This window comes from Phyllobates terribilis, unplaced genomic scaffold, assembly GCF_046119375.1.
Source record: "Phyllobates terribilis strain yellow unplaced genomic scaffold, ASM4611937v1 Scaffold_3__8_contigs__length_932513732, whole genome shotgun sequence".
NCBI lineage: Eukaryota > Metazoa > Chordata > Amphibia > Anura > Dendrobatidae > Phyllobates > Phyllobates terribilis.
In genome coordinates, this window is record NW_027362763.1 from 195487438 (window position 1) to 195501849 (window position 14412).

The window sequence follows — 14412 nt, forward strand, 5'->3', positions numbered from 1 at the left end:
TACATTGAAGAGGGAGCCATATCTCTGCAGTGGAAAGGGACAGACACTAAAAAAGAAAAAACACTGTCATATTCCTGAGAAGGGCAGCATGTAGATATGTTAGTGGCACAATAGAAAAGTAGTATTGTATGTTACATCCATAATGAATGTGCAGCATATGTATCACTGAGAGAAGTCGCCATTATTCTGTTCTTGTGGACAGCCTTGTGGTTATATTGCGTTGTGCCACATAACGACACTAATTCTGCGGGCCTCCTTTCAGGGCCATGTTTCACAGGTAGTACCTCATCCTACAAAATGCCTCCCACCGTGTCGGATCCCATGGACATCTGGGCAGACGATACACAGCTTTCACCAAAAGTGTCAGTGGATATCTTGCTCCCCACTGGAATCTACGTGCAGATGAAGGTGCCGCGGGACGCGTCCATATCACAGATCAAGCAGGTAATGCTAATACTCAATCAGTATACTTGGCACACCGTGTACAGTGAGTCATACAAGTTGTGGCTTAGCGTTTTGCTTCTGTATGGTGGCCACTGGTCCTGGTATTGCAGTTCACTGCGTCTGTATGGTGGCCTCTGGTCCTGGTATTGCAGTTCAGTGCGTCTGTATGGTGGCCTCTGGTCTTGGTATTGCAGGTCATTGCGTCTGTATGGTGGCCACTGGTCCTGGTATTGCAGTTCACTGCGTCTGTATGGTGGCCTCTGGTCCTGGTATTGCAGTTCAGTGCGTCTGTATGGTGGCCTCTGGTCTTGGTATTGCAGTTCACTGCGTCTGTATGGTGGCCTCTGGTCCTGGTATTGCAGGTCATTGCGTCTGTATGGTGGCCTCTGGTCCTGGCATTGCAGTTCACTGCGTCTGTATGGTGGCCTCTGGTCCTGGTATTGCAGGTCATTGCGTCTGTATGGTGGCCTCTGGTCCTGGTATTGCAGGTCATTGCGTCTGTATGGTGGCCTCTGGTCCTGGTATTGCAGGTCATTGTGTCTGTATGGTGGCCTCTGGTCCTGGTATTGCAGGTCATTGCATCTGTATGGTGGCCTCTGGTCCTGGTATTGCAGGTCATTGTGTCTGTATGGTGGCCTCTGGTCCTGGTATTGCAGGTCACTGCGTCTGTATGGTGGCCTCTGGTCCTGGTATTGCAGGTTACTGCATCTGTATGGTGGCCTCTTGTCCTGGTATTGCAGATCACTGCGTCTGTATGGTGGCCTCTGGTCCTGGTATTGCAGGTCATTGTGTCTGTATGGTGGCCTCTGGTCCTGGTATTGCAGGTCATTGTGTCTGTATGGTGGCCTCTGGTCCTGGTATTGCAGGTCATTGCGTCTGTATGGTGGCCTCTGGTCCTGGTATTGCAGGTCATTGTGTCTGTATGGTGGCCTCTGGTCCTGGTATTGCAGGTCATTGCGTCTGTATGGTGGCCTCTGGTCCTGGTATTGCAGTTCAGTCCTATTCACTTGGAATTAGATGCACTGACCTGCAGTATCGGGCACCGCCACAACAATACATAAAGCATTAACCAGAAAGGATCGCGCATCAGCCTTTTTATTCAGGTGACTGGTGAAAGTGGCAGGAGTCAGAGACATGCCCATCACTTTGATGACCGATCTTAATGTTGAGCTATTCATATTAAAGGGGTTTTCCAATTGCCGAAAACCTCTTTTTCCCAGCAAAGTTTGTTTTAAAAAATCAAACAAACTATACTTTACTCATTCTTCCCAGGTCTAGTGCTGAGTCCTGACCCACTGAGCTCACTATTAGCTGCAGCGCTGTCACTGTGATGTCAGCAGTACGGACCAGAACAGGAGCAGCGGTGGAGACTCTGAGCTCGACTTGGCAGCTTGTTAACAGCTGTTTTCTGATATCAGAATACCCCTTTATAGTTCTGTAAAACCAATATCAGTATTGCCAGTAGAGGCACATTTTTTTCTGACATTGTAAGTCTTTTGAGCCGTTGGCTAATCTAGGTTTGCTTTTCTGTGTTGATTAATGCATATGGACCTGGTATAACCCCTTTTCAACATTGACACTGTGTTCTGTTCATAGCTTGCCTGGAAGGATGCAGAAACTTACCCCCTCTTCCATCTGCTCCTGGAAATTGACTCCTATATGTTCCAGTGCGTCAACCAGACGGCTGTCCACGAGGAACTGGAAGATGAGAGTCGGCGGCTGTGTGATGTACGACCCTTCCTGCCTGTCCTGAAGCTGGTGACCAGAAGCTGCAACCCTGCGGATAAGCTAGACTCCAAGATCGGAGTCTTGATAGGAAAAGGTAATGTGTGGTCAGACCTCACTTTTGGGCATCTCCTCCATCTCTCCACTGCCCTTGCCTTGTAGACCGGGGGAGGTCATACCATAGAATTAATGGTCCTTATTATACCATGCTGGAGAGAAAGGTCCACACATCTCCTCCACTGTGCCCTTATCTGCTTCTCTATTTAGCACTTTTATAGATCTTTTAACTTCAAGACTAGAAAGCAAATTGTCAATCAAGTGCACACTAGAAATAGCATTTCTTATCAAAGTTCAGTTTTTACGCTTTTCTGTGAATGAAATATAATTGCGACAAGCCTTGAGCCTCGGAAAGTATTTCTTTGGGGACTTTGGGAAAACTCCAGCTAGGACAGGAAGGCCCCCTTTGCCAGTACTGCTTACTGGTAATGGCATGAATTCCTTTTGTATCAATAAAAGACTGTATTACAATTTAGACATCACTGATTGAATACTGCGCCATTTAGTTTAAATCCAGAATCCAAAGTGTTTCTTTCAGTTTCATACATTGTAGAATTACAACTTGCTCTGCAATCAGCCATCTGCCATTGTGGCTCATCCTGTTCCTTACGGCGGCTATAAGAACGGCTTGGCATAGCCAATAGGTTAGTGGTCAGACATGGCTAGTCCCAGAATCTAGATTGCAGTCATCCATTAGATCCAAGGACATCAAAAACTGTATTTTTGTTTTGCCTGTCAGTAGGCGATCAGTGTCCTCTTGGTGGAGGTCTAACCGGCATAACGTCTTCCAGTCACTAGGAAAAAAAGGTGACAGTGGCTTTTGGAAAGAGCGGTGTCCTCTTTGGCTGCTGTCAGCTCCTTGTTTTAGGGAGACAATATGGTTGGCTTATTATAGTCAGTAGTAGAGATGAGCAAATTGAGTCATAGGATTCGGGTCCAGCATCCAGGTCAGTAGTACTTGATGGCTAAACGGAAGGCTGCAGATTTTTTACCTTCCGTTGTCCCCGGCGTGGCATTTGATTTTTCATGGCTGGCACGATGTCATCTGTGTGGTGTGACGCACAGATAACATCTCGCCAGCCACGTTGGGCACACCAAAAAAGAATTGATTTGTGGACCTCCCGCCACCAGATACCACTGACCTGGATGCTGGACCAGAGTCCCGCAAATCAATCCGCTCATCTCTAGTCTGTGGCTAACCATGGTCTCCAAAGTAAGGTGGGTCTAGCTGAAGTTTTCAACGTTATTCTCGCAGCTAGTTGGTCCTCGCCAGTTGGACTTTAATTACATGAGATTTGCCATCTTTCATGGTAAGAGAACTCCTTTTAAAGAGCTCAGTCAGCCCATTTTTACATGTGGAAGTAGTGTATGGCTGGAAAAGTGCTTGTCCTTCATATAAATTATAGCTTTTTTTGTTGAAATCCGATGTGCCAGTCATGAGGAATCTAGTGTAGAAGCTATATGCAAATCAGGTAATAGGTGCGTTGGGGGTGTGTCAATGCATTGGCACTGCTTCTTTCAAGTATATTGTCCTGCCAGTGCACTTCCATCCTGATTTTGCATATGACATTGAGTCTCTACAGCTTTTCCTGATGCCCTACACTGGTCCTACCGATCTGGGGGAGGGAGAGCTGTGCAGCCATTAACAGCTGCACAGTTCTCCGTGTGGCACAGAGAGCTTTTCTTTAGTACATTATCCAATCGTTAAGGAGGAGGTCGGGGTGTTCTCTAGTGTTTATTTCCAAAAATACAGTCATTGAAAGTTTTGAAAATACAAGAATAACCGTGTGAGCACAACTCCATAAGGTCTTGAGTAGTTCAGGTGCTCTAGGTGCTTTTTTACCTAGAGAAAAGACAATCAGTAATGCAATGGCTCAGATGTAGCAGTTGTCCAGTTTGAGGATCGGAACAAAGAATTTGTCATATCTTCTAGAAGTCCTGCAAATCTGGCATAAGGGAAGTGTGAAGTTTACTGCATCTACATTTATAAGAAGTCAAATTTTTTTAGGAACAAAAGTGATTTTTAAGAATTTAATTAAGGATCAGGAATCTGGGGCTGACCTGTAATACAAAAAACAGCCAGTGGACAGAAGTGGCGCTATTTTAAAAAATAAACATATTTTTAACAATTATCTCTCTCTAAAAGATCTAGCATAGAGAGCTCATTCATTTCAGTAATTTTCCTTGAACTGGCACTATAGGGAAACTGAACAATGCTAGGTTCCCTGCAGATTTTTTTTTTAAAGTTGAAGGGCAGATTTAAAAAAAAAAAAATTGCCTATCCAGAGCAGACAGGATCCCGGTTTTGCCCGTGTATATCTGGGGTGTATATCTGGGGTTTACCTTCTAGAGCTTGTAATGGATTGTCACATGCAGTGAGGCATCAGATGCAGGTATAGGCCATGGTCCGGAGGTACGTGTGGCTGCAGCATGTATCCGATAATACATAGAGACCTCTGCTTTCTATCCCTATGTGCCGTGTGAGCCGGGTAACTCCAGTCACTTCTCGGGTTAGGGGAACACAGTGAAGTAACGCTGGCACATCTCCCACCATCATCTCCCCGAGATCTGCAGGCTCTGCCCTGAATGACAAGCTCTGACTTGTCTTTGGCAGATGAAGAAGAGAACGTTTGACTTTCCAAGCCTCAGCATGATCCTCTCCCAAACCTATTTCCCATCTCTCCTCAAATCTAGAATTCACTGCTAAACCTGGCTGCACTCCGCACACAGTGAGTGACATGTGGTCTTCTATAGAAACCATAATAATGGTGATCTAATAGGGTTTGTAACCATGGCCCTATGAGAAATGTTATGCTTTTCATGTGTGTGCTGCTTCTCAACCTCCTTTACAGTTTCAGATTTTTTGCCCAATCTTTGTTTTCTCTATTATTAATTGAATTGGAAGCGAATACGAGTCCATATTATACTTTTGTCTCCAGATCCCAGAGCTTTTAGCGGGTGCAACAAGACCATCACACACAGCTAGGTGCCTGCTCCTGGGGGATGGCAATTAGATGGGTTGGATTTTTCCTGTCCGCCTCTGTTGTTTTCTTACTAGATAATCTGCTGTTCAGCTTTCCACTCTTCATAGAGATAACTGTGAAATATTAACTCTGCGTGGTGCGGAGCCTAGTACTGCACCCATAGAAGTGCATTCGCTCAGCGCAATAGGCAATATCATAGATATAACACCCAACTAAGCATAGTATGTCATATGGCACTGTAAGGAGTCCCTGAAAATCCTATTACAGAGCTGTGGCACCCCATGTACCACTGTAGGGTGACTTAGAGAAATACGGAATTTGATGGAATATGCTGAGGGGAAACAAAACACTTTGTGTGTTTCAGAATCAAATCAGATGCATTCCTTTAAAACATACAAACCCCATCTATAGCCCAGTGATAAAATGACTAAGAGATTAGAGCTCGTGCACATAACCGTCCTTTCAGTCCAAGCGCGATCCGACAAGACAATGGGTCCATCAGAAAAATCGGACCGCCCATGGATGAAATTTTCATGGACTGACAGTATGGAGAAGGAGAATTTTTTTCCAATCATCTTCTCATCCGAGAAAATCTGATCACATTCAGATCACACTTTGATTACACTCCTCTAATCTCTCTCTGGTCGTCCGCTGGTCGCTCTCTGGTCGTCCGCTGGTCGCTCTCTGGTCGTCCGCTGGTCGCTCTCTGGTCGTCCGCTGGTCGCTCTCTGGTCGTCCGCTGGTCGCTCTCTGGTCGTCCGCTGGTCGCTCTCTGGTCGTCCGCTGGTCGCTCTCTGGTTGTCCGCTGGTCGCTCTCTGGTTGTCCTCTGGTCGCTCTCTGGTTGTCCTCTGGTCGCTCTCTGGTTGTCCTCTGGTCGCTCTCTAGTTGTCCTCTGGTCGCTCTCTGGTTGTCCTCTGGTCGCCCTCTGATCAGAGTGTGATTAGCATAATCAGACCGATTTTCTTAGATGACAGAAAATCCGATCATGTCACCCTAGCCGTGGAGTTTTCATAAATTGCACTTAATACTGGGAAAAAAACATGCGTTTTTATCACAATTTGCAAAAATGTAGCCATGTTTGTAATTCGATGCACATTATTTTACATCTAATGGGTGTCACATTGCAAAACTGCATCAAACTGTGGTTAAATGCATATTTCTTTTGTTTTTTTTTTACCGACATGCTTTTAGGCAGGGCTGTGGAGTTGATAAGCTAGGGTCCTGACACCGACTCCTCTATTTTTCCACGGTCCAATAATCCGTAATCACAGATATACAGTACTGCCATTTCTAAAGATGTTTAAATTCTTCTGAAGCATAATAAATAAATTAAGCAATTTAATAACTGATAATATTTTTGTAAAGTTGGAATTGGTATATTTTTTCCGACACAGACTTCACCCAAAATTAACACCAACTCTTTTACTCCGCAGCCCTGGTTTCACCATACCTCATCCGCAATGTGTTCCTGTGCCCTTAAGGCATGTACACATGGGGTGGATATGCCGCAGATTTTCAATCCTGGTGGAAGATCTTCTGTGTAATAGATTATCAGTATTGTCTGAGATTTTCTGAATGATAAAATCTGCAGCATGTCAATATATGCTTTCTATATTAACTGCGAGTTTACCCTATTGCAATGCAAGTGTCCAGCAGTTCCGCAATAAAGTCATTTTGGTGCAAATTTCCCTATGTAAAAAAGAAACAAACTGCTACATATACAGGTGCTTCTCACTAAATTAGAATATCATCAAAAAGTTAATTTATTTCAGTTCTTCAATGCAAAAAGTGAAACTCATATATTATATAGAGTCATTACAGAGTGATCTATTTCAAGTGTTTATTTCTGTTAATGTTGATGATTATGGCTTACAGCCAATGAAAACACAAGTCATAATCTCAGTACATTGAAATACTTAGCAAGAAACACCTTCAAAGGCTTCCTAAGCGTTAAAAAGGTCCCTTAGTCTTTTTCAGTAGGCTCCACAATCATGGGGAAGACTGCTGACTTGACAGATGTCCAGAAGGCAGTCATTGACACACTCCACAAGGTCCCAGAGTCTGGAGGAAGAGTGGAGAGGCCACAGTCCAAGGAGCTTGAGGTCTAGTGTGAAGTTTCCACAATCAGTGATGGTTTGGGGAGCCTTGTCATCTGCTGGTGTAGGTCCACTGTGTTTTATCAAGACCAAAGTCAGCGCAGCCGTCTACCAGGAAATTTTAGAGCACTTCATGCTTCCCTCAGCTTTTTGGAGAAGAAAATTTCATTCTCCAGCAGGACTTGACCCCTGTCCACACTGCCAAAAGTACCAATACCTGCTTTAAAAAAAACTGTATCACTGTGCTTGACTGGCCAGCAAACTCGCCTGACCATAACCCCATAGAGAATCTATGGGGCATTGTCAAGAGGAAGATGAGAGACACCAGACCCAACAATGCAGATGAGCTGAAGGCTGCTATCAAAGCCACCTGGGCTTCCATAACACCTCAGCAGTGTCACAGGCTGATCGCCTCCATGCCACGCCGCATTGATGCAGTAATTGATGCACAAGGAGCCCCGACCAAGTATTGAGTGCAGACACTGAACATACATTTCAGTAGGCCAACATTTTGGATTTTTAAAACATTTTTCAAGCTGTTGTTATAAAGTATTCTAATTTACTGAGATAATGACTTTTGTGTTTTCATTGGCTGTAAGCCATAATCATCAACATTAACAGAAATAAACACTTGAAATAGATCACTCTGTTTGTAATGACTCTATATAATATATGAGTTTCACTTTTTGTATTGAGGAACTGAAATAAATTAACTTTTTGATGATATTCTAATTTTGTGACATGCACCTGTATATTTAGTATTTTTTGTATTTGCTATATTTAGTATTGGTAACAGTTTTGTAGTTCTAAAACCCGGTGCTGGGTAAGTGTGGTGCTGTATTTGGGCAGCCTTTCTATAACACACCTATACGCACACGCACATGCAAATATAGTTGACATGTCTATTAGCGGCCTATTAGGAGACTCCAGCTTCAGCCCCCAGTACATAATGTGCTCGTTTGTTTTTAATAAATGCCTATTTCCTCCGTCCGCCCCCCCACCCGCCTTTACCTTCAGGGTGCTGTCAGATGTTTGAAATCACTTAAAACAAGTTTCATGGAAATGAGCTTGTGATCTCTCTTTGTGCCTGAGAGAGAGATGGTGCTGGTTATCCACAGCTCTGGGTTTGGTTTAATACAGAGCTGTGCCACAGAGCTGTCAGGACTTGGGGGAGAGAGATCACATGCAGGAATGCATAGATCAGGTCCCCAGATGCTCGAAACTCTAGAAATCCGGGGTCTGGAACCACTAGGAACCTGCACCTGTGTGCACGATCGTCCTATCAGTTTTAACTCTGTCATGCCTTAAGGACCAGAGTGCTTACTCTGCTTCTCCTGTTACACCCAACGGTGACGCACACGGATTAGTGGACCCACTGTGCCACAGGGCCGGGTTTGCCTAGGGGCGTAGCTAAGCGACTACCAGGTGTTCACTGAAGCTCCTGATGGTGGAGGCAGACTGGGCTGCAGGTAGCCACCAGCTACCACTCCTAGGCAGATCCTGGTACTGCAGCAGCAGACCCCAGGGGTCAGGTTGGCTGACACAGACTCAGGCACAGTTCAGACTAAAAAGTCCAGGTTCATTGATTCGGAGACTTGTTTTAGCAGACTGAGAACATATGGACTGGAGGACGAGGTTTCAGGCTCTGGCCGCACTCGAACCAGAGGAGCAGGTTCGGACACTGTCCGCACACAGACCAGGGGGGCAGATTCAGGCTTAGGCTGCATACGGACCAGGAGATCAGGTTCAGGGTCAGGCTGCACTGGGACCAGGGACTTTGGGAACAGGACTGGCCGGATCAGGGGACAGTGTTCAGGTACTGGCCACACCAGGGCCAAGGGACTACGGGAACAGGACATTGGCCACATCAGGATCAGGGATTAGGGTTCAAGACACTGGCCTCACTGGGACCAGGAGACCTAACAACTCACTAGTAAGAGACACTAAACACTAATGAATGTTGTTGCTTCGGCGACTTCCTAAGGTAGAGGGAGTCTTTATACAGGATGACTTTCAGTGATAGGCTGAGAGCCATGCAGCAGTTGAACGTATTATGCTAAATGCCTCTCAGGAACAAGCTGAGGCATTTACTATATGTGCACACTGCCCCTTTAAGAGAAGGAGAGCAAGCACGTGCGCACGCACACTACATCAGAGGACAGGAAGCACACTGGGCACCATGCCCAGGGGCCAGAGCAGTGAGTATGTCAGTGTCTCTGCATGGAGGGGGAAGGGAAACCATGCAGGGTTGCTGGCAATAGTGTTATACCTTCCTTAAAGCATGATATATAAAGAAGATGTATCTAGGCACATTTGATTAAAAGGGCTCTCAAGTTTTCTCTTGAGCAGCTCACAGTTCTGCATTCTCCTTACCTCTTGGCTACTTGGGGGAGGTGGATGCCCCTCTCTGAGTGACAGTTCTGGTAAGCAGCTTCATTCTACTACTACACATTAATTGTCTGTCAGTGTTTGTTCTGAGTCTACACATTCATCGGTATATTTACATATGGGACATAACATGGAATTTGAACATACATCCAGACAATGAGCACCATGAGTAGGAAAACTTCAGTGGAAACTGACCATGCTCGGTGGCCAGGGAATTGTGATTCTGCAGGACTGACGACAGTGGTCAGGAGCTGAAGGAGAGGGAGGTGATCAGATAACTGCTATAAAGAAATCAGTGAGCTGGAGAGAGCTGACTGGTATGTTAGGAGTTAACCCCTTTCCTGGAATGTAACTACTGTGCATGCTTGGCTAGGTTTTGGTGGCCAAGCTCCTCCCTGGAGTTTGGCCTCTAGACCCTAGTCAAGCATGCACAGTAGTTACATTCCAGGAGAGTGGTTAACTCCTAACATACCAGTCAGCTCTCCCCAGCTGAAAGATAAAAGCAAGAGAATGATAACCGATGGAAAAAGAAAATTAATTGCAAACTATCTTATTTTCATGCTGTCTAACAAAATACAACAATTTAATAACATGAGATTACCCCTTTAAGGTCATGTTCACAGAAGTGAAAATCCTTCTATGAAATCCGCTGCATATTATAATGCCAGCAATGAGATTTTAGGAAATGTCAATGGCAATATAAAGTGAGAAGAACTGGAGATTTTCACTGCATAAAAAATGTGCTTTAAATCCACAGCAAAACCTGTGCTATTTGGTGCGGATTTTGCCACCTACAGGTCTGGTGTGGAGAATCGGGAGCATATCTTTCCAATATGGATTTACTTTCAGAAGTGTGAAAAAACTGGGTAACTTCCCCTGTGGGAACAGTAATAATTGATTCTGTTTGTCCCAAAGCATGAAGAAAATATTGCTTGAGGACAAAAACAGGGCCATATTCTCAAGATAGATGTAGGTCCTAGTAGTGGGACCCATATCTACTGTACATTTATAGCATAAATGTATGGGACAGGATTACCCCTTTATCTAGTAGAATTTGGCTGTATGCAGCCCTATGGAATCCTTAATTAATCAGTGGAGTCCGTTGCGTATATCCATCATATGACAGATTCAGCACCCCGCCTCTGCTTCCATTGTAAATGGTCACTATGACACAACTTAACCTTTGAGGTTTCTTTCGTATCTCTTAAAATGAAACCACAAATGTTTATACCATTCAGGGTGCAGAAACGTAACTTGTTTCTGAATTTTCCTTTTACATTTAGTAAATTCAAGACAACCCTGTTTGGGAGTGCGGAATAAATTGGCATTAACATCTCTATAATGTCCCCCCCAACTAATATCTTTGGTTGTGTATTGTAACCATATGGATGAAATTTTCGTCCAAGAAACCTCTTTGAAGTTTGGGACCCACAGCAAAATGCCCTTTCTGCCTAACCCCTTAAACCGTCACAGACTAGCGATTACTCATAAGAGCTGTCAATAATATTGAAATCTGATTACACAATGGCCTTTAGGACGGTTTTATTCCATAGAAGAATGACTAATGCGTGTATTTATAAAAACAAAGGGAGAAAATGGCGAAACTGTGTGCGTCTTACGTTATTTATCTGCTAATGTGCTATCTTAGTGTAGTACACGTCGTCTCAATCAGCATTTCATGAAAAGTCCATGGTAAAAAGTTGGAGGCCTACGCCATATCGAAGTCTTACAATTTCAAAACATCAAGTTTATTCATTATACAAGGAAAGAGTTAATAAGTCCTCCCAGTTTTTAAAATCTCCTGCTTGGAGATATTTGACTGGATCCTTAAACAGAATCTGTCAGTAGGATCAACCCTCCTAAGTCGTCTATATGGGCATGTAGGTCATAGGAATCTGAATAACATGATATCTTCATATCTGTGATTCAGTGTCTTACTCCAGAGAAATCCATGCTTTTCTTAATATGTAAATAAGCTGTTAAGATCTATGGGCCGGACATAGATCTCCTTGAGAATCTGCCACCAAAGCTTATTATAAATGAAAGAACACAGCACGGCAGAGCTGGCACTGCACGGCAGAGCTGGCACTGCACGGCAGAGCTGACACAGTAAAGCAGAGCAGTGCTAACAGTACAGCAGATCTGACACCGCATAGCAGAGCTAATCAGGGTCTTTGCTCCTATATTATGCTGCTCTTAGATGGGGTAGAAAAAAACTGGTAGCAGATTCCCTTTACTTATTTTGTAGTTTAGTGTTGTTGTTTTTTTACCCTAAAGAATTAATAGTCTATACTCAGTAGCAGTTTTAACTAAGAATTAAATTTCATATTTTGGTCTTTGATTTGACCCAGTCCACTGTATTATCTGATTTTTAATTATTAATTTATTGACACAGGTCTCCATGAATTTGATGCTCTTAAGGATAACGAGGTCAAGGAATTTCGGAGTAAGATGAGAAAAATCAGTGAAGACAAGATCCAGTCCATGCTTAGTCTGACCTGGATGGAATGGCTTAAATGCACTTTTCCTCCTGAACTCGAGCCTTCCATACAGGATAACATTCAGGACAAGTTATTTGGTGGAAACTTGGTGGTGGCCATCCACTTTGAAAACTGTCAGGTACAATGAGATTTTATAAAAAAAAAAAATTCTGTGGTAAAGCAAATAATTGCATAAATTCCAAAGTCATGAACTGAAGAAACAGCATTATATATTTGTGGAGTCCTAGTATTAGGAACCCTCATTATTCTGTAGTTTTCTGTGGTGTACAAGGATATACTGACCATATGAAGATGAAATGAATGCTCTTTGACCCCTATTGGGCTAGTGCAAGCCTATGGACACGTATAGCTTGTACACCGGGACGATTCCTACATTATATACTAAATGAACATCATAAATAGGATGTGAACTGGGCCTAAAACATGATATTCTCATCTTAATAATATATTGTGACCCAAGTCTAATAGAATTGAATGATCCTATAGCCACCTTGGTCCGTTTTTATGATACTTGGCATTTGCTTTCTCAGCACTTTTTTATTGTTTTTTTTGTCTTATTTTTATCTTTACAGGATGTCTTCAGCTTCCAGGTATCCCCAAACCTAACCCCTGTAAAGTTGATTGAATTAGCTATTCGCAAAAGGCTAACCATCCATGGTCGAGAAGATGAGGATGTGGATCCAGAAGATTATGTGCTTCAGGTCATAGGGAGACTGGAATATGTGTTTGGGGACTATCCTTTAATACAGTTCCAGGTGAGTGTTTAACACGAAGGGTCTTTTTCTATTAATCAAACCTATAGTGTGATGATGAAATATCATATTAAATAGCTGCAAGTGTGACAAAACAATATTGGACAATTCTGTATCAAAAATTGTAAAAACTACAAGGAAAGGTGAGCAGATGGTAAATGCAACCACAATTAGAAGTCTGGTAAAAAGTCACAGCTAAGGTGGTAAAATATTTAGATTTGAGAGTCCTCAGTGGTTGATACCTTTTAATGGCTAACTGAAAAGATGGTAACAAATTGCAAGCTTTCGAGACTACTCAGGCCTCTTTATCAGGCATAGAATAACACAAAATCTGAAGAGTCACATATTTATACACAATAAGACACACAAAATATGCAATAGGTGAGACAGGTGATGAAAAGCAGAGTTATTATGGAAGAGATAAACAGTTCTGGCTATAAATATTTTAGCAGTTAATAGATAAGGAGTGTGAAGGTTTTATGGTCCTGTGTCCAGTGTTGTGATTACCTCACAGGTCTGAGAGTCTGAGGAGCACATTCCTTAGTTGATGTAGAATGACATAAATCCACGCGACACATTCATCTTGAAAGTCAATTTAGAAATAATGCAGTGTGCGCAGTTTAGGACTTATGTGATCTTCACAGTTTTGTATTGCCGAGTAGATGGGACTCTTATGATCTCATTCACACCTTCACTTAAGCGTAGGTACAAAACAGGTGTTTAGTAATCCGCACCGGATCCACCATCAAGTTTCAGGTTCCTTTCATTTCGCCTATCACAAAATAAGGCAGACTGGTGACACGTCTTCCCAATAGTGAAGCTCCGTGGAAATTGGTTTACAGCAAGAAAGCTTTTATTATACACACAAGAGAAAAAATTGTTACGGTGTACGTAAAAAAAAATCATGGTGGGGACAGCTGCCCAACTCAGAGATTCGGAATGGAAGAAGCTGCAATGGCGAAATGCTGAGTCTGGCAGCCGACCTCACTGTAATTTTATATGCGCATTTTAACAATTTTTTATCTTGTCAGTATGAATGAATGGTTTCTTGCGGTATACTAATTTCCACAGAGCTTCACTATCGGGAGGATGTTTCCCGTCTTCTGTTGCAATACGTGAAACTTGATGGTGGATGCAGTGTGGATTAGCAGAGAACTGTTCCAACACTTCATTGAAGGTGTGAATGAAGTCATACGAGTCCCATTTCGGAAATGAAGGACTGTGAAGATCAGATGAGTCCTAATATGCACACATTGCATTATTTTTAATTATTTTAAAAAATGAATTGCCTTAAAGGAAAATTGCACAAATGTATCAATTGGCTCGTATCATGAAGCCATTGTGTGCGTCATCATTTTGCTGCAGTGCCACGCGGGTAAAATTAAGCTGCCGGAGAAATGTCTGGCGGGCTGCTTCTCTCCTCTGGTACGATCAGTTGCTTGCCTGGGGTAAGGGGTCTCTGTA

At 43.3% G+C, this 14412-nt stretch overlaps 1 protein-coding gene across 4 annotated transcripts in view; it reads left to right on the top strand.

Moving 5' to 3' along the window:
- Positions 1-14412, top strand: part of PIK3CB (phosphatidylinositol-4,5-bisphosphate 3-kinase catalytic subunit beta) — a 178935-nt gene that overhangs the window by 106574 nt on the left and 57949 nt on the right. For 3 of the 4 annotated variants that reach the window (XM_073674434.1, XM_073674433.1, XM_073674435.1), the window contains exons 3-6: positions 263-444; positions 2041-2266; positions 12091-12314; positions 12769-12951. In XM_073674434.1, the coding sequence (XP_073530535.1) occupies positions 298-444; positions 2041-2266; positions 12091-12314; positions 12769-12951 (780 nt within the window). In that variant the 5' untranslated portion in view covers positions 263-297. The remainder of the gene's footprint in view (positions 1-262; positions 445-2040; positions 2267-12090; positions 12315-12768; positions 12952-14412) is intronic. The other variant, XM_073674436.1, reaches the window with a different exon arrangement.